The sequence below is a fragment of the Pollicipes pollicipes genome, unplaced genomic scaffold (genome assembly GCF_011947565.3).
Source record: "Pollicipes pollicipes isolate AB1234 unplaced genomic scaffold, Ppol_2.1 Scaffold_2513;HRSCAF=2948_pilon_pilon_pilon, whole genome shotgun sequence".
In the NCBI taxonomy this organism is placed as follows: domain Eukaryota; kingdom Metazoa; phylum Arthropoda; class Thecostraca; order Pollicipedomorpha; family Pollicipedidae; genus Pollicipes; species Pollicipes pollicipes.
Genome location: NW_023596123.1, coordinates 1 through 21,054, shown reverse-complemented (window position 1 = coordinate 21,054; position 21,054 = coordinate 1). Strand labels below are relative to the sequence as shown.

At 48.9% G+C, this 21,054-nt stretch overlaps 1 protein-coding gene across 1 annotated transcript; it reads right to left on the bottom strand.

Moving 5' to 3' along the window:
• Positions 1-1,475: 1,475 nt before the first annotated feature.
• Positions 1,476-20,166, bottom strand: LOC119097333 (uncharacterized; the record flags this gene model as incomplete). The annotated part of the gene is made up of 6 exons (XM_037220384.1): positions 20,084-20,166; positions 7,703-7,844; positions 6,134-6,214; positions 2,981-3,094; positions 2,024-2,132; positions 1,476-1,559 (listed from the first exon to the last, which is right to left on the bottom strand). Coding segments are annotated over exons 1-6 (607 nt in total), but the record flags the coding sequence as incomplete, so codon positions are not given.
• Positions 20,167-21,054: the final 888 nt, after the last annotated feature.

Genomic DNA, 21,054 nt, shown 5'->3' with positions numbered 1-21,054 from the left:
GCGTGAAAAAACCTGAACCGAAAATGCAAAAATGTGAAATTGCAAAAAAGTGAAAAATGCGAATGTCGTGAGACGACGGACATGACTTGCGCGCTCAGGGCCAGACAAACCAGACTCTCCGCGAGACGAAAAGTCTTTATTCATTGATTGTGCCACCACCCAGGAGCTCCGTGGATCCAGATTCAGCGCACAACTCTGCCTGGGTGAGGCACTACGAAAAAGAGCGGAACTTCCCAGTGGATAGTGCCAAACTTCCCAGCGGATAGTGCCAAACTCGCACCGAAGGCGCAATCCGACGCCGCGGGCGATTGTGAGCTGTGGATAGGTACATCCAGATAAAAGATACAAGATACGAGATACAAGATACAAGAGTGTTTGCCGAAGACGAGTGAGAGTGAGCAGCGTCGACACGAGTGAGAGTGAGCGGGGTCGACGGGTGCAGCGGTCAGCGGTGGCAGAAGCACAACCACGCACGCGAAGATCATCAGCCGCGTGATCATTTGAGTTCGAGGGCCGCACCATGATGCAGGGCCACGCCGAGCTTGTCAGCACTGAACAAATCCTTCTCACTTCGTGTTACGCTTCCCGCTCGCGGTGAGGAAGGAGGCGTAACTTAAGGAAGATGGGGGCTTAATGGTCGAGGGGTTAGCTCCCTGCGCTGTCACATGGGGAGCCGTGTTCGAATCCCGGCTGCTCCCTGGGCCCCTGAACGCTAATACGGCCGATACTGGCGCTGGCGCTTCACAAAAAGGGTGTGACGGCGCTGAATCTCATGGCGAGCAAGAAAAAACTAAAGGGCCCGGATAATGGAACACTAGATTCAGCAGCCGAGCACCAAAACCCGGGTGCGAGGAGGAGGTCAGAAATCCTTCTAGACGCAGGAGCTGCAGGCGAACACTAGCGACCACCGCGTCTGCTCTAACGCGGGCTCCGCGCCCCCGAATAAGCGTGATCCCCGACTAATCCGACCGAGTTGTTGATGGCGTCAGTGGGGCTTCACGACGCACTCAGCTGCTGGAGCTCGTGCGTCGCCCGCCTTTCACCCTGGCGGGAAGGACGGGCACCGTGGGGAATCGAGCCCCGCGTGTCCGGCTGCTCAGAAGCCCAGTTGAAAGCCTGCTGCTGGCACCCTGACTGTTTGGACCGCCACGCAGTGGGGGTAGGTTCGAGTGCTTTCGCTGTGAGGCACAACGACATGAAACCAATTCCTTCTGGGCCTCTAAGCTCCTAAGTTTTTGCTTTCCCTCAGTTACATATTTGTTGGGCGATTGCCCTTTATGCTTGTCAAAGCTAGCGTAACGTAACGTTAAGCTAGCGCTAGCGTATCAAAGTGTAGCATAGTATCAAGGCGTACACCGCATCGCACGCCCTCTACTGCACGACCTTGTCAACTCAAAAGGCACTCACAACCGCTAGATGCCACTCGCAGAAGGGTCAGGGTACCATTACGAATACCACCACTAGATGTCACTCACAAGACAGTACAGCTGCGGTGACGTTGGTGTTGTTAAGTATTCCGCCAGTGAGGTTGTTCAGTCTAGCAACAGAAGATGTGCATCCTGCAGGAAAGATATACGGTGTGAGTTGCGCTTTAGTGGCGGCGAGTGCAAAGAGTACAAAAAGGGAAAAATAAGCGGGGAAATAAAGAAAGCTAATGCGGACAGGCCGTGGATGGTGGCATGGGATGGGATGGATGAGATGGTGGAGGGGAGAGGGAGGGATGTGGTCGATTGTTCAGCAACGTTGGCTTCCACGTGGGGACCCAGCCTTCAATCCCCGCTGGGCCATGGCCCCTGAGCACTAATATGACACTTGTCCAGTCGCTGGCCCTCCATAAAGAGGTACATGGCGACGTGCATCGCGCTCCCTTTTCTTAAGAAAGTGTGGGTTCGTAGATGTATAGTGGAAAGATATGTAGTCTGAGAGACAGCAAGAAACGGTGATGGGATGGGTAACACGAAATTGGTGCAAGGGTGAGACAGAATCAACGAAAACAAGTGTGAGATACAAAGACGATTCTCACCCACGATTACCACCGGCCTGTCTTCGTTTAAGCTCTTCAACTTCAAAACCTCACTCTGGACGCAGCTCAGATTATTCAGCTGAATTTCCGGATCCAAAAACATAGTTTCCTGGGGAAAGAAGAAAAGCAAATGGCAGCATCGTGTTGGGAAACAGTCTCAAAGACATTGACAACGGAGCACAAATACGTAAACATTGACTGATCACTGTGCGCAAACAATCTTGGAGTCACGTGCCCGCTGTCTTAGCGATCCCCGAGCTCAACGCCGGAAGAAAAAAAGAATGATGCTTCGGCTGTTCTACTCAACTATTGGGCAAGGGATTGACGGACGTGCACCAGTATAGAAAGCAGCAATGCATCATCAGTGCCGGTGACGAAAAATCTTAGGGGTTAGCGCCACAGATTGTTGCCCTGAACATTCTATAGCTAAAACACGTTAATGGAACTTAGAATAAGTCTACAGCACGAAACGGGCCTCTTTTTAACATTTGTGTGAAATGCCCATGCCCCTAGCTCGACTAAATTCGAGGATAACGCGAGGTCCGGCACCGGCGTGGATCGGCTGAGGGCGCTGGATGGTCAACCGGGCCGCGATCGTTTACATCGGTGTCAGTTTCATCGGGTTTACACCGGTGTCAGTTTCATCGGGTTTACACCGGTGTTAGTTTCATCGGGTTCATCGGACGCAGCCGGTACAGAGCGGTGCGTTTGGTCTCCGCAATCCTTTGTGAAGACGGCTTACGTCAACAAGTTGAATGCAGCCAATGCAAGAGCGAGTGCGTTTCAAATTTCAGTTGTCATTTTGACTATTTAGGGAGTTCATTCATACCGATCAAGTGTTTTATTCAAGCTGGAAAGCATCAACGACTAACGATAACTTCATAACAGCCTCCCTGCAACGCAACCATGACGCATGTAGCAACCACACAGCCACGCGCTACGGGATAGTGATCTCACCTCGTCTGTGTCGTAATCAACAAAGCCGACAAATGCTGTGTCATTGGAGAAAGCTGAGGGTTGCACCAGGTTACCCAGAGTCGTAGATTCTACGTTGCAGGCGACGACATTTACCTGTAATGAGGAAACTAGGCCTTCCGCTTCATCATCATCATCGTCATCGTCATAATCGGCACCGTTATTAGCGTTGCCATCATCATGACCATCACCTTCTCCATCATCTTAAGCACCATGATCATATCGTCATAATCAGCATCATTGCCACCACCACCACCACCATCACAACACTTTCATAATAGTAATGACCATCCCAATCATTGCCCTCATAGTCATCAGCATCCTAGTCATCACCATCGTCATCATGGCCATCATCATCATCATCAAGCTGTACTGAGGAGACCAATTTGTTCACATTTGGAAAATGTGGGCTTTGTGTTTCCACATTTTTAATCCTAGCCTCGTGAAAATCTTTGCCTAATTTTCAGCCGACAAAGTACAGTGGGTCATCGTTTTGTCCTAGTGTTTTGCGACTGCTTCACGAAACACTTCAATGCTGGGTTGGTCTTGTATGTTTGTCAGCGTTAAGTCTATTCCATTTGGCAACCGTGTCAGGGCAAAAGAGCAGCGATATGACGTCAGCCAACTGCGTTATCCGTGACGCTGTTGGTGTCTCACGGAATCCGTAGTGTTTTTATGTGTCCGCCTGAAGAGAGTGATGGGACTGAGGTATGTGGGTATCGGGACGTAATACTCGTTAATTTTTATGTGTCCGCCTGAAGGGAGTGATGGGACTGGGATATGTGGGTATCGGGACGTAATACTCGTTAATTTTTATGTGTCCGCCTGAAGAGAGTGATGGGACTGAGGTATGTGGGTATCGGGACGTAATACTCGCTAATTTTGCAGTGTTCTCTGTCTGTGAATGGTGCGTTGGAAGATTCGGAGTCGTTCCAAGCCACCATAGAGAAGATCGGTACGCATGTCATTGTTATCAGATGACCTGTTTTGAGCTGGTGCTCTCTAGTGTTATGGCGTCAACCAGGGGCACATTTTCGTAAGATAAGTGGTGCGGGAAGGTCTAAAAAATCGCGAAATATACCCCCAAAATAGCCAACAAACGGGTTTGCCCGGATTTACCCCACTTTCCCCCAGAGCTGGGAGAAAAAAAAAGAGTGGATTCCATGTTGGAAGGCTTCCCCCCCCAAAAAAATAGGAATCTGCGCACCTGACATCAGCTGTCGTGATCCGCGAATCGTAGCCAACATCGCGGCAGTGTACAACCAATGTCAAATGGGCCGGAGGAATATCTGGTAAGCTAGATTCAAAGTACTGCGTGTCAGATGCCTCGCCGCTGGCTGATTTTGCTAACGATTTCTTAATTTGGTCATGTGAACGCAAGCCCGAGGTGACGGTTACACCTAAGTGTGCATGGTTTTTCGTGACAGCTAATGGCGGGTCATTATGCGTTAGCTGAAGTGGCCAGCTTTTTGCCCTGTTGAGAACTGCTGTACGGTTTTTACGGCATTTAGGGTGACACCCCACATCCTGCTAAGGTGTGTCATCTCGTAAGTTTTAGCTGTGTGGGGGGCCCAGAGCAGAGTCGTCGGCAAACATCAGCGCGGACTGGCGGTAAGCATCAGCGCGGACTGGCTGTAAACATCAGCGCGGACTGGCGGTAAGCATCAGCGCGAACTGGCGGTAAGCATCAACGCGGACTGGCGGTAAACATCAGCGTGGACTGGCTGTAAACATAAGTGCGGACTGCGGTAAACATCAGCGCGGACTGGCGGTAAACATAAGCGCGGACTGGCGGTAAGCATCAACGCGGACTGGCGGTAAACATCAGCGTGGACTGGCGGTAAACATCAGCGCAGACTGGCGGTAAGCATCAGCGCGGACTGGCGGTAAACATCAGTGCGGACTGGCGGTAAACGTCAGCGCGGACTGGTAGTAACCACCTCAAGGCTGGGTAAATGCATTCACCCCAGCAGCGAAGTCAGCAGCGATTCCCTGGGTACAGCCTGCACCGATGTTTTGCGGCGCTAGGAGCCCGTCTCTCACAATTGTCTTTTGGTTTCTCCAGAGGAGGCGTGAGTCTAGCTGTAGTAATCTAGCGAATCTAGAATCGGAATAAGCTGCATGTCTCTTCATCAGACTTGGAACAGGTAGCTGCATCGGATTTGCAGACAACGCATCGGACGGGGAGCCTCGCCTTCCACGAAAATTATATCCAGTATATGTGACGTTTATTTCTTATGCTCTGAAATCTCTAAAATCCCTGCGAGCATTTGACGCGCCTAGTCGTGCAAGGCATATGCCACGCACGCTTTTTCTTCGTATTGCTGTTCTCAACAATGCACCATATTCGCATTACCTTTCCAACGTTACGTGTTATTTGCTCAATACACGAAACTGTCGTTTTTCCCACGGCCTTAATGATACCCCTATACTCACAAGTCCCCCATTCAGATACCATGGCGGAATCTGCTGGCCCTATACATCCCTCATGGGGAGTACAAAGCTTCGCATGGAATGAAAGCATCGTATAGCTAGCGTTTTAGGTGTGCCGGTAGTGTGATGGTTTAGCTGCTCGTGTGGGGAGGAATGGTATTCAATTACGATTCACGTGGTATCTGCAACTTCCTGCTAGAATGGGAGGAAAGCGAACCATATAGCTTTAGTAGCTGCATGCGGCGTGATAACTCAATAAGACGCACGCACGCAACGCATGTACGCCACACACTTGTCACAATTTTCGGTAGACCTGGCTGAAATAAAATGGCTCGACACGGGTTAGCGCAAACTTGCCTTTCGATTTTCAGAAATGAGCCGAACCCGACTTTGGATCCAGGTAAGAAGGACTGGTGACCTGACAAAATCTGGGGCTAACGGACTGGATGAGATGCGATCTTGTTATTCCAGAAATTCTGATAGAAAGAGCGCGAGTTCTTGTCACGTTAAAACTTCAAATTCGTAGATATACCGTAGTGCATACAACATATCACGCGCTCATTCTTCAATACGCTCAGCATAACGCCTCTGATATCTGATGGAGAACAAAACAAGCTAGAAGATCAACTGATGAAGTCTTCTTTCAGTGAGGTGTGCACTATTGCAGGCAGATGTCTCGGCAAGCAAAGTATGCTCACTCACGGTGTGGGCGGTCGTGTTGATCGCTGACAGGTAGTCCCGGAGGAACCGGGCACCACGCCGGAAATCGCTAACTGCCAGTCCCTGTAACAAAACATTATTACTATGACGTAGGTATGAAAATAATAACACTTCGTTTTTATGTAAAATCCGATAACTTCGAATCGCAAGCCTTTGAATACTAACGTTTGCACGCAAATTTTCGCTTCGCAAATTATGGTATGCATGTATTTGTACACCAGTCGTATACGCAAAGCTTCCCCTGCCCTCTCGTAGACGTGATTCCTCGTATCACATTTTGCCGCATACGCATTTCTCAAAATAGCATTTATTCGCGCTGTACGTCCTAGCACACGCATTGCTTTGTGCACCGCTTTCTTCGGATTCCGTTCCTTTTTCCGGATCCAGACTTTTCTCTTTAGGTTCATGTGCGTCATATTTCTTTCTATGGGATCGTTTCGTGGCATCGTTTTTGCGCGCCAGTTTTTTTTTGTTGTTTGCAATTCTTCCCATGAAACATCTGACGTAGGACTTAAAAGTGTTCATATTTTTATATCTTCCGCATTCTCCGCTGTTGATTTTCCGTCGATCTCGTCTTCAACTGTTCCTCAGCCATACAACCCAGACGTGCGAGGGCTCTCCTACCACCTCATCGTACTCATGTGGTTCTCGCTCCCTGTAACGACCCTGTGGGGCTGGTGAATGGGGTGATTTTTTTGGCGATGTACTTACGTGCAGTTTTGCGCACAAACTTTTGCGTACGAAGAACTCAGGTCCAAATGGCTAACCGCAGGTGCACCATGCCATCAACACTTACATTTTTTAACGTGTGATCAGTGACATTCGTTCTCATGGCAGCTGGCGTAGCTGTCATTACACATACCATAGGCTTCACTTGACGTAGACTGCTCATTTCGTATGGACGGCAAAAAAACATGCATAACGCATATTGTCAATGCAATTCTGTTACCAGCATGATCTGTTATTTATGGATCAAAGGAACACGCGTCCGTTCCTAAAACGGAAGGTGTTTCTGTTTTTAGGAACCATCGCGTGTCGTTTCACTGATTTGTTCGTCATCCATCTTTTATACACACTTTTCATTCGCATCGGTGCAGTCTGCAAATTGCCGCCAACCTCAACCTCAGACTGATGTGATGGTTGACGCGCCGTAATTAAGACACACACGGGCATTGCGACTTAAATCTTGACTCTCGTGTGCACTCACAACACCTGCTCACCTCGATGGAAAGCATTGGGTACTGGTGATAATTCACGACGGCATGAATTATCAACTGGAATAGTTAAGAGGCACGACCAATCCCCTGCCTTACGCACCCCGACACGGAGACCGCTATGCGTCATTGGGTTTAAAAAGCACGATTGGTGGAACCCTTCCTATCACCTGGCTGGCGGAACCACATTTCCACACCCTGATGTCCCGACAGTCGTCACATTTCACACCGATCTTAGCAAGTGTGACAGTGGCGCTGAGTCCTACGAAAACGCGGTCTGCTGAGCCGAGCAAGCTCGACCACCGTGATGCAGCGCGTGCCGACCGCGTGGGCTTACCATGACGTCGTACATGCGGGCTGCCTCAACAGCCGCCTGGTACTGGATCGGAAGTTCCCACCGCCCGGATCCGAGAAGGTTTCCAGCAGTTACAGCCGACGTATTGGTGGAGTTCATCAACTTCTCTATCTGGGTTTTTTGCCTGCAACGTTGAATGATACAGAGCGCAGTTGATTACGCACCGTGTTTCGATTCGAGCGAGTGCATAAGCCGAAGAAGCGGATGCTGGAGAAGCGTCTTACAGTCATGCACTAGACGGGATGACGGAGCGCTGTGCAGTGCTATGGTTGCTACAACCGCCATCGCTAACTGCCATTACTTCTTGCTACAAATGCCACTATGCTGTCGTTATTTCATTGCGACTTAGAAAGGAAAATGCGAAAGCACAAACAGCGGCTGGGCCGATGGACTAGTTTGAACTGATTGTTTGATGTTCTGGTTGCATCGGTCCATTGTCGTACACAAAAATGTTCCGTCAGTGTGTGAATCAGTGTGTCAATCAGTGAATCAGTGTGTCAGTGTGTGTCAGTGTGTGATTTCGTAGATACATGATCGACGGGGATCTCTATGTCGTGAGGGGTTGTCAAAGATTCCTTGGATAGTTGGTGAGCCCAATCATTCGCCGTGATACCTCTGTGTCTTGGAATAAAAAAAGATTCTGTCCGTGCCCTGCGTGTGTTTCATATATGATAGCGACTGATGATGTTGACGAGGAGGTATTGGTTGAACTCTGGGTCAATAAGTGATTGAACAGCCGCCTGGAATCAGCACAGATCCCTGTTGTCTTCGCTGCATGGGTGTGTTGTTGACTATGTTATAACGCGAGGGGAACAACAAGTATTTGAACCAAATAAACTGAGGTGCCGTCCGGTAACCGACATTGGTTACGGTAAAGTTCATTACAGATGACTTTAATTCGGTTGTGGTCATTATCCTCCGAGCCGTCCGTGTAAGCAAAGCAACTTTGTTCAGGGCGACGTGGAGCCGTGGCAGCGGGTCGCTAGATGGCGCTAGATGTACTGGAGCGTCATACTCAGCGTTCGAGCACTAGATGGCGCTGTCGTCCGCCAACAGTGAAGAAGAAATGCCTAGCGGTAATGAGTCAAATAAATCGTTTGTCATGAAATTTAGGAGAATCGGTGAGATGTAACTTCCCTGTAGGAGGCCGTTCTCTCGATGGTGAGGGTCAGAAACGGTAGAGCTACATCTCACACGAAATGGTCCGATACCAGAAAGAAATCCAGTTAGGTTATAACCTAAATGGCCTTTAAACCCTAACTGATGGATCTTGAAAATAAGTGCAGGCTTAAAGACCATGTTGTGCGCTCGTCTAATGTCTCGAAAACAGCCGTCGGATGGTGTCGATTTATAAGGAACATTTTATGTCAGCTTCAGGCGGAATTATGTGGTCTCTTGTGCTGCGATTTTGTCGAAAACCACATTAATATTTTGAAAGCAGTAAGTCTCGTTCTGCAATCCGAGCGATCGGCTTTGCTAACCTCCATTCAAAACGTTTGCCTAGACAACTTGTAAGTGCAATGGGACGATAATGTGGTGGGTCTTTGGCGTCTTTCCTTGGTTTTGGCGGCGAAATTATGATGGTGCCGCTCCATGCCGCAGGAAAGACTCGTAATGACCATAAATGATTAAAAACCGTTAAAATAAATGAAGCACATTTTTAAAAAGATTACGGAAAAATCATAAGTACAACTGATCATTGCCTACCGAGACGTTGCCGACGGCTTTAATAGCATTTTCTATTTTTGCATTGCAATAGCATTTTCTATTTTTGCAATAGCATTTTTTTCAGAAACGAAAATGATAGTCTTCTGTTTTATAGGAAGCAAAAAATTAGCATGTAAACGAAAACGGACTTGTTCAAGACTCACGAAGCCTGGTTGATAATTTCCGGAAGAACTACACTGAGCAAGACTTCCAGCAAGAGCGTTGTTGACAAGAGGTGTTGTCGAAATGCTTTGGTTGTTGATGCGTTAAGTGGGCAATGAAAAATGCGTTTCCCGGAAAGTGCTCGAACCAGTCCCCGTAGCTGATATAGGGGAGAAGCAGCGGTGAACTGCTCAATGTGGGTTCGCTATGAATGACGTTTGGCACTCATAATTCGTCTGGTTCGAGCTCGTTCATAACGTCGGGCAATAAGGTGAGGTGTATCCTGATAAGGTAGATAAGGCTAAGATAAGGTGCAACGACGAAAGCAGCGGAAGGCACATGTCCGACGTGCAATAGCCTTTTTGACCTCGGTCGTCTACCATGGTACTGGGACGCGGCGCGATTGGGGTTCAGTCAGTGACATTGATGCGGTCGCTGCAGCATGAATGATATGTGCAATAAGGCTAATACCTTGTTCTGGTGATTTCCAACAATCTCAGTTGACATAACAAAGCTCCTGAAACTTGGCCCAGTCCAATTCTCGTAAATTTCCGCGGATTATGAATCGCGAAACTATGCCATCGGTTGAATCAAAAGTGGTGTAAGACTTCACTGGAAAATGGTCGCCGTTGAATACATCTCTCCCATCAGTGCAACCACAGAAAGCCCCAATTGAGGAAGAGTACAGCGACAGATCGATGGTATTTTCCGTACCAGTGGGTGAGAGGTTGTAGGTGTTACTTCTTTTGTTTGACAACCCTAAGTTATGACTGTCAATTAGGTCTTTAACCAAACGTCCTCGGCGATTGACAGCCTGGGTGCCGTTGCTCTAAGCTGGGCTGTGACTTTTGAAATCACCGAGGAAGAGAAAAGGGCTTTAAAAATGAGTGACGTGGTTAATTACCGTGACAGCCCCGCGTTATCGTAAGTTGGCAGAATGTGCACAGAACACACATCGATGTTGCGGCCATGAATACGCGCAGAACATGCAAGAACAGCCTGTGAAGGTGTTGTGAGTGGAAGGCGCTTGTGTGTTATGTATTTTTTCTGTACACCACCACCCCACCTCGGCTACGCTCACCAGTTTTGTCGTCACTGCCATATAGGGAATGATTTGACATTGTGAAGTTATATGGATCGTTAGGATGAAACCAAGTTTCGCATACGGCAATAACAATGTGAGCTAATACTGCAAAAAATGCTTTCATTTCAGACCATTTTCAAATACGACCGCGACAATTGCACTGTAGAACGACAAACATTTAGTGGCGCTTTGACCAATCCCCACCGGTTTGTGGGAATCGGCCGAACGAAACTGACCGAGGCCGGCCCATGGCCACTCTCACAAGGGGCGGGACTGGTGGTCTTCGCTCGGGCGTGCTGTAGCGGGTGTTGTGCGGGGGGTAGGGCATGTGCCGTCCATGCGGCAGCCAGAGGGACCCGGCTGCCGACCGTTCGTAGCTGGAGGGCTGGAACGCCGGGTGGCCTGGGACGGGAGAGCACGGAGGGCCGCGCGTCCGAACGCGAGGCCAGGGTCAGCTCAAGGGAACAATTGTGCTGCGTTTGTGTGTTTGATGTCACTGAGACAGTCTTGACTGGAGCAAGAATTTTCAGCGGTAGTAAATGGGAAATCGATTCTGTTTTTTGTACCACATGTCCCTAGCTTTACTTTTGCTGTTTGCGCGTATGATTCTGAGGAAGGCAAAAGATTTTTGCCTCGACAGTGTGTCGTGCTTTTTGGTACGATGCACTTGTCTTGGTCTTTTCGCAGCAGATTTCTTTTTCTTTTCTCCATGTCGGGCACTGGGAAGAGTTGGCGCTATGGTCAGCACTGCCACAGCTTAGGCATTTTCGGGGCGATATGCACGCGGCCCCTCGTGAGGGGTCTCTCCGCACTTGAGGCATCTTGCACTCTGTTTGCAGAACTTGCTGCTGTGTCAAACCGTTGGCATTTAAAGCACCTGAAATGATTGGGTATAAATACCTTGACTTGATATCTAGCGTAGCCGGCTGTGAGAGTCTCTGGAGGGCGGGTAGTTGCAAAAGTAAAAACAAGGAAGTTGATGTCCTGACGCTATCCGTTGCGGGACGTGGTCAGTCGACGAACACGACAAACGCTGTCAGGTCTGGGCTCAGCCAGAATGTCCTCCTCCGTCATGAAACGGAGCTCAGGCACGAAGATGGTGCAAGAAATACCTTTGGTGGTGTTTGTCACTTTGCAAGAAACATCTTTGGTGTTTCTTGCAAAGTAAAGAGAAATTTTAACTTTCTTGCCGCAGAATTCGGTGGTCTGGAGAAGAGAACAGGTTTGAATACAACTGGTTGTTTTGATTACGAGTGGCCCATTTGCTGGGCCCTCGATTTCAGGACTGCATGGATCACAGACAGCTTGAATTCGTTGCGATGGCCAAAAGACGTTGATTTTTCTGAAGGAAGCGTTCTAGTCACAGGGATGCACGACAACGAAACTGCAGAGTGGGTCAAGCATGGGCTCGGGGTTCTGGCGATTGCCAGCCATGGTCGAGCGATAGTCAGCATCACAGTGAGAAGGCCCAGTGGTGATCAAAGACGAACAAGAGTCGAGACTAGACGGACGGAGACGGGCGCCGCTCAGACCCCGCAGTGGTGGTGTGTGGGCCATTGGACTCGGTCTGAGACGCACGGGGGTTATCAGGCAAAATGGTAGCCGAAACGGGGCTAGCGGCACTTCCGTCGGCTACATCCAGGAGGGAATCAATGTCAGAAGAGGCTGAGTTCGGGTCCGTGTCGACGTCGTCCTTATCGCGCTTATCACGCTTCCCCGTGACAGGGGAGCGAGAAGAGAACAAAAAATGCAAATGAAAGGTGTGTGTTTGAAAAGAGTGCGAACGGGCAAGCAACGAAAACGACGATGAGAAAATATAATTTCTTGACAGAAAGCCGTGACAGGAGTAACCACTCTGTATCAGAAGAGACCCCCCAGTCGGGCGTAGCCAGCGTTTGGGTCGACTGCTGATGATGATTGTTGTTTTGACTACCTCAAGGGATCGTTTGTTGTCTTGTTTCTTGAATTAGAGCCCCTCCGACCAGAAAGGATCATTTCAGGGCTATGAGATGAAGGAAAATGGTTACCGGTGGGGCAGACTCGCATGCACCTGGAGGGCCAACCGCCAAGCACTAACCCACGCATGCACGCTCGATACCCGGTCGGGGCCCTCTTCCCGCGGGGCTCTGGGCCCACTCGTGGTTGACGCATGCAGCCTGCCCCGCACAAGTGGGGTATCGCTAGGATGCAGGATAAAGGAAGATAGAGGATAAGAGGGACGGATGACCTCTAGGGATTTGGTTTAGTTTAGTTCATTTGGTTTAAGGTGCTTCGACCCGTTTGGACCATTCCACGCCTTTTAAGAGTCTGTTTCAACTCAAGCTTAAATCTGTGTTTTGAAGAAAGAAAAAACGAACATCTTGCCCGTTCACAAAAATGGAAGCATTTCGGGTCGTCTAAGAAAATTAAACAAAAGGTCAAGACAATGTGGATGGTCATTACCTAGGAGGACTTCTAACCATAATGCAACGTTGCGGTGACGACAGCATGTTTCCAGTGTCTTACGCTGGTGTTGAAATTTGTCGCATTCAAGCAAAACATGATTAACCGAAAGGGCACGATCACATTGATGGCATAGGGGACGCGAGTGTTTTAAATGTATATAGCTATGTGTAAGCTTTGTGTGTCTGATTCGAAGACGTGCTAGTACTTTTTCTTCCAAACGGTCTGGACGGTTTACCGACGGCTAATGTGCAATTTCCGGTTTTATGTCGTGAAGCTGTGTCCTGATGGTTTCCGTCCATTGTCGTTGCCAAACCTGTTTCGCTAAAGTGGGAATGACCGTTTTTATTGGAGTATGGTCAACAGGGACTGACGTCATGTCAGTGGACGCCTATGCTTCCTTAGCCAATTGGTCGGCCTTCTCATTTCCTGTGATACCCCGATAACCTGGCACCCACAAAAATTTGATGCCTATGTCTTGTGTGCATAAAGAATGATAAATGTTTATAATAGAAACAACGAGGTGGTGAGTGAGGCCAGGGTTAATTAGTGGCAAAAGGGTCGCCCTAGAATCCGAGCAAATTACTATGGACCTGGCCCTATGATTTTGTCGTTCGATATGTTGCAAAGGAAGAAATAAAGCAAGCAGTTCTGCAAGATATACGGGTGTTCCATCGCGTAACCTACATTTTTGTGAGCAATGGACATTAAAGATTATCGCGCATCCGGTGTGGTTTTCAGCCATGGAGCCGTCGGTACTTATAAAGTGACAACGTGGGTACTTTGTGGTCATACGATTGAATTTTTGTTGTACATAAGCTGCTGTGATGGTGCGTTTAGAATCAGTAAAAAGAAATATAACTTTGGGTGGTGCCAGTTGCCATGTGGCCACCACTAAGTCAGGTGGCACGGATGCTCGCTGAAGGACGTAATTTAAAATATGGAAAAAACAGTGATAAGGGATGCAATTGTAAGGCCCGAGCGACGCTCTGCTAGTCCTAAGTATGTATGGTAAATTTGTGGCGACATGTGTGTGGAGACAAATGTAGGGTGACTTGGGTTTTCTCTTATCTTTGTGACACACCTTTTAGTGTGCTCAATACGTCGGAGGGCTAAAGGCCTAATGAAGGCATCTACTTCAAGTGCCGAAATTGGGGGTGTGCGCAGTACTCCTTGTGAAAACCACAAGAACATATTTTGTGTAACAATTAGGGACCTCGGACTGCCTTCCGTGCCACCTGCACACATTACTGATCCATATTCAATAACAGGAAGAACCAAGATTTATGCAGTAACAATAACGTATGCCGGTCAGCACCGCACCTTGATCCCGAGATGCACTTAAACAAATTCAAACGTGTGACGCATTTCATACGGACATGCTCAACGTGCTTGGGCATGGACAACCTCGGGTCGAAAACGATGCCTAGAAATTTGCACGACGAAACAAAAGGAATATTGTGCCCGTCCAATTGGAGACAATATGTCGGTGCACCTCGTCGCCTTTTACTGAAAATCGCAACGGCTGCCTTTTAGCGGAAAAATAGACCATGACGTACTGAACATTACTGTAACTTGTGCATGGCGCTTTGGATGTAGCAACGTAGCAATGAGGGATCATGTTCTTCATCTGAGCACCAAATCGCGCTGTCATCCGGAAAAAGTGACGAGGATATGCCTGACGGAAGACCATCGAACAAATCATCTATCATTAGGTCAAAGAGCATTGGAGATATACAGCTACCTTGTGGAAGACCGTTCTCTTGAATGTGAACCTAAGAGACCGCCGATCGGCATCTTACACGGAACGGCCGCGTTCCTGAGGGAAATCCCGCAAGATATTGCGCCAAATGTGCTTTCAACCCTAGCTTTTTGAGTTCAGAAATTAAAGCTGGCTTATATACCATATCATAAGCGCGGGTAATATCCAGAGACACAGCAGTGACTTGACTTTTTTGGCGAAATACGCGACGAATATCTGTTTCGAGACGAATAAGATGGTCACAGGTGGTACGGTTACGTCGAAATCCACATTGCTGATCCGATATGAGTTTTTTTTTTACAATCCATTATCCAACCAAGGCGTTTGCCAACCATGAGTTTCATAAGTTTTCCCAAGCAGCTGGTGAGCACAATTGGACGGGAACTGACTGGGTTGTGCGACTCCTTGCCTGGTTTTGGTATCGGAATCATTGTTGTTTCCTTCCATGCTTCTGGAAAAATATGAGAGGACCGCAAATCATTGAAAATTTTCAATATCAGTTAAAGTTTGATGCCAGGTAAGTGACGGAAGAAACCATAATGTAGCTCACCCTGGCATGCTGAGGTGTCACCGGTGGATTTAATCGCATCGCAGAGCTCTGAGAAAGAAACTAGTCCATTGTAGTCTTCTTTATTGTCGGAAAGAAAGCAATGGGGATGTAAATGAAATCGGGATCCCGCTTGATCCATGAAACCTGCGTTATAATTGTCAGAAAAACTACAATGTGCTAGACTTTGGGCAAGACCTTCATGACCTGTGATGATGTAACTAAGGCATTGTTGATTCGGAGAGCTGGATGAGAAAAAGCCGGCCGCTTACCAGAACGTGTGCGAACTGATCCCCAAATTTTGCTTCACGGAGTAGATGATGTAGATTGTTGTAGGAAGTTTAACCAGGAACAACGTTTGGCGGCTTTTATGATTCTCCTGGCTCGAGCACGTTCAGAGTTGCGGGCGAGTAAAGTGGAATGTCGTGATCGCGTCGATAACTTCGAAAAGCACGCTTACGTTTGGCAATGGCCTTCTCAACATCATCTGTCCACCGCGGCACAGGACGGCGTCGTGGTGGGGGTTTAGTCATTGAAATTGTCGCGGTTGCTGCAGAATGAAGAATGTGTGTGATAAAACCAACTCCTTGCTCTGGTGAATCATAGCGATGATGGTTGGTAATGCAAAGTTTCTGAAATTTGGTCTACCTTCCGCAAATTCTAACGGGATAGATATCGAGGAAGTGCATCAGCCGCAATACCAAAAGTGGTATAAATTGTTACTGGAAAATTGCCACTGCCGTGGACATCTCCCTCAATAGTCCAATCAAAGAAAGTTCCTGTTGAGGGAGAGCACAGTGACAAGTCAATGGCTGTTTCCGTTCCAGTGGGTAGGTGGTGATAAGTATTATTGCCTTTGTTTAGCAGGACTGAGTTGTGTGTATCAATAAAATCTTCAACCAAATGTCCTCGGCGATCAACGGCTTGGGTGCCGTTTCTCCACGTTGGACTGCGAGCGTTGAGATTGCCGAGGATGAGAAAAGGGTTTTGCGATTGAGCAACGAGTTAGTCAAGTTGCGGTAAGAGCTCCGTATTGTTATAATTTGGTGTAATGTATGTTTAGCATGCATCGAAGATACGGCCACGCAGCCGAGCTGAACATGCAACAGCCTGAATAGGTGTGTTAGGAGTGAGTGGCGTGTCTGTTGATTCTTGACTGATGTACAGCGCCACCCCACCTTGGCGACGCTCACCGTCCGTGGTGTCACGGCGATATAACGAGTAAAAAAAGACAAAAAGACATTTTAAAAAGACATTTTAAAAAGACATTTTAGAAAAAAAAGACGTTTAAAAAAAGACATTTAAAAAAAGACATTTAAAAGACAGATTAAAAAGACATTTTAAAGTTATATGTGTCGGTGGGACGAAACCATGTTTCCTGTACGGAAGCGATGATTGGAGCTAATACGGCAAAAAGTGCTTTCATTTCAGACCATTTTGAAATGAGACCGCGACAATTCTCCTGCAAGATGAAAGACATTTAATGATGAAGGGACCCATTCCCACCGGTTGATGGGAATCGCCCGAACGAAACAGACCGAGGCCGTCCCATCGCCACACTCACCGATGGACGGGACCGGCATTCTTCGTTCGGGCGTGTTTCGACAGGTATTGTGGTGGAGGGAGGGGAGGCAATGTTCGTGTGGTGGCCAAAGGGACCTGGTCTCCGACTGTTCATAACCGGCGGGCTAGGACGCCGTACGGCCTGAGCCGCACGTGTATCACGCACAGCCGGCGGGCTGGAATGCCGGCCAACCTAAGGACGGGGGCGCACGGGCGCCTGCGCATCCGAGCGCCCAGCCAGGGGCGACTCAACGACATTTTTGTCTGGATCTGTGTAGCTGACTCAGCTGAGACCGAGGGGCGGGGGGTGAGAAGCTTCAGGGGGCGCAGCTGGGTGATGGAGTCTGTCTGTGTTCCACGTGTGGCCATCGTGGCTTTTGATACTTGTGCAACGTTTCGCTAGATTGCGACGACATTTTCGATTCAAATTGTGCCATGTCTCGGGGTGCGACACATCTGTCTTGGCCTTTTCAGAACAATCTTTCTTTTCCTTTTGTCCATGTGGGACGCCGAGGACAGTTGCCGGCGTGATGAGCATCTCCACGGCTCAGGCGCTTTTGGGATAATGTGCATGCATACCCCTCGTGAGGAGTCTTGTTGTTGTTGATTGGAGTTTTGGGGCGCGCCGACTTCTGTGGTCATTTTGCACCCATGACGGCTAAATGACTACCTACGGCGGTAAATGGCTAAAAAATCATATTAGTCAGAAATGAAAACGGCTGAGTTGTGACAGGAACGCGCCACCAATGATGTCCGACAACCTGAACCCAAAATAACATATTGATTCGAAATTTTCGGCAACATATAAACTTCCTACACGCGGAATGATCTATTCAGGCAGGCGTATATGAAGTGCAGAACTTAACATGCGATACGAGCCTGAGGGTATGTTCGATATATGGTGAGCTGTGACGTAGCAAATCGGAGAGCATCAGGGACGGCGCCGCTGGGCCAAAGTACGATACGAGCCTGAGGGTATGTTCGATATGTGGTGAGCTGTGACGTAGTAAATCGGAGAGCGTCAGGGACGGCGCCGCCGGGCCAAAGTACCTCAGACGCTCGACGCGTAGTATGGGACAGCATACGAGCACATGTTCCACTGTGAGCGTGGTGTTGCAGTGGCGACATCCTGGTAGTTCGTCGTGACATAGTAGGTATCGATGTGTAGCATAAGTATGGCCAATCCGCAACCGACACAGGATTACTTCCTCCCGTCTAGACTTTCGATAGGATGACTGCCATTCATGAACAATCGGCTTAATGCTTTTGAGTTTACTGGTGCCCATCGCATCCCATGTGCTCTGTCATTCCCCGCGCGAAAAGGCAGAGATGGCCGAGTATAGGTATGTAGCGGGTATCGCAAATGCCTCGCGACAGAGACGAGTAGCACGCTTTGCGGCAGAGTCAGCCAGCTCATTTCCCGCAATGCCAACGTGGCTCGGAATCCAGCAAAGCACTATGGTCTTGCCAGCCCGGTACAGAGAGTCGAGACGTAAGTACAGTAAAATATCCTGTATAAGGGGATTTACCGGATTAAAACGCCTTAATGCCGAAAGGGCATTTAGGGAATCCGACAAAATCACGTACAGACTGTCTTCGCCCACCTCTGTAAAGCAGAGTGACATAATGATGGCCACAGGCTCTGCAGTATACACGGACGCATGGGCTGGCAGTGTAAGTGATCGCGTATCGGGACCACACACAAAAGCGGAACTACGTGAGGAGTCTCACCGCACTTAAAGCATATGACACTCTGTTTGCAGTACTTGCTACCGTGTCCGAATCGTTGACATTTGAAGCACCTGAGTGGATTTAGAATGAATATTCTTACTTTATAACGAAGGTAACCAGCGGTGAGCGTGTCTGGAAGTCGGGTGGTAGCAAAGGTGATAACGAGCAGGCTGGTGTCACGACGCTGACCATCTCTGAAAGTCGTCAGCCGTCGGACATGGCAAACTTGCTCGTCCCTGAGATCCACCAGGATCTCGCCCTCCGTCATGAAACGGAGCTCAGGCGCGAAGATGGTGCCTTTACTGGTGTTTCTGGCATGGTTCAGGGAGACTTTTGCTTGTTTCCCCCAGAATTCAGTTGTTTTGGGTAAGGCCTTGGTTTGTGTACGAGTGGTTGTTTTAATGATGAGTGATTCGTTTGCCAGAGCCTTCAATTTTGAGTTCGCATGGACCGCAGATAGCCTTGATTTGTTTTGATGGCCAGAAAATGTTAATCTTCCGGAATGACACGTTCTCATCACAGGGCTGAACAACAACGTAAGAGCCGAGAGGATCCAGAATTGGTTCAGAGGGCAGGCGAACACTGGTCACTGTCGAGCGAGGGTCAGCATCAGAGCGAGCAGGCACCGGGGTGGTCGAAGACGAGCGAGGATCGGAACCAGGGTCGTTGGGTGGAGACGGGTGCTGTCCAGACACCACGGCGGAAGTGCATGAACCAATGAAATGGGCCTGGGGCGCGCGAGGTTCATCAGGCTAATGGTAGCCAAAGCGCAACTAGCGGGACTTCTGTCGTCTATATCCAGGGAAATATCCATGTCAGAGACCGAGTTCAAGTCCGTGTCAGTGTATTCCTTCTTACGCTTGCTTCTTTTCCCCATACTGGGAGAGCGAGAAGAGTACAAACAAAAAAGCACGAGCACGACGATGCAAAAAAGGACTCCTTGACTGGGGCCGCAAAAGGAGCAAACCACTTGTTAAGGTCTTGCCAGACGGGTGTATGGCCACCGAATGGGTCTACGCGAGCCCCCGTGATTGAATCTCAAGGGATTGGCTTTTTTCATTGAAACCCCTTCGACCAGAACTTATCATTTCAGGGCTATAAGATGCTGGAAAATGGTTAACAGTGGAGCAGACTCGCATGCGCCTGGGGGGGAGGGGGGGAGGGGGGCAATCGCCGGGCTTTAACCCGCGCATGTGCGCTGTGTACCCGGTCGGGGTCCCCTTTCCCGCGGGGCTCTCGGCCCACTCGTGGCTGACGCATGCAGCCTGTCCCGGACAAGTGGGGTGTCATGAGGATGTAGGATGAAGCGAGATAGAGGATAAGAGGAGCGGATGAACCTCAATGGATCTTGACCCAAGATCTTACCTCCCTAGTCCACCATTACAGTCCTGCGGCCAGTGTGGGAGTGGGTGACTTCGCGTCCATCGCATCATCGTCTTCATTGCTGGACAACTCCATTATTTCCCGGTAAATGGAAATTGTTTGGGTTTCTGGCTTGCAGTCGACACCAGATTCGTCATACGGCACGTAGTGGCCAGCTATGTCGACGGTGAAGACCAGCTTCACCTCCTGACATCTGGCGGAGACCACCATCAGCACAAGTGTTGCCAGCCACCGCGTTGTCGCCATCGGACCTGCAAATGGGCAGAAGGGAGCTTTACGAGCCTGTACTTTCTATTGACGGGACGATCAAGAGGAGCTTTGCTTGCCTCTGAAGTTTTCATTTAAGACTTTCCATGCACCAACCGCCGGCCCTCTCCGTCGTCATACCCTACATTACGACAGCAGGTCGTGCACGCTCACCAACAACTCCACCCGTTCACAAGCTTACGAGTATCAATACACCGCCATTGTCTGAGAGAGGGGCTTGTTTTAAACACTTCCACCAGTGCTGCGGGGAATTCGAAATCTGAAAAGTCGAGTCCTAGCCCACGAGGGCTCATTTGAGAATGTCCTGTTTCAAAGAGCGTCGCCTCATTCATTGCGTGATGTCAACAGACATGAGAAGACGGCTTGCTTTGGCTGTCGATGTCAGTGTTACACGAAACTCGAATTTGCGTTAGAAATATATGCGCCTGCGTGCTTCCTCTCTGTGTTCATCTGTGCATGCATCACGCCCAACCTATTGAGAGATTCTTGGTATTCTTAGCGTTCCGAAATTAGAGACAAGCATCAGGAGAGCATTGTTTTTCGTCAATTTCACCCGCGTTACCGGCCTGGCAGTTTGGTATTATCTGATCACCAGACGAACTTTGATAAGATCGGGTTGGAAGTTAAGTAAAAAGGGCAGCAACCAGTTGCAGGCTACGCCTTCATTTGCCACGAACCCACCGCGC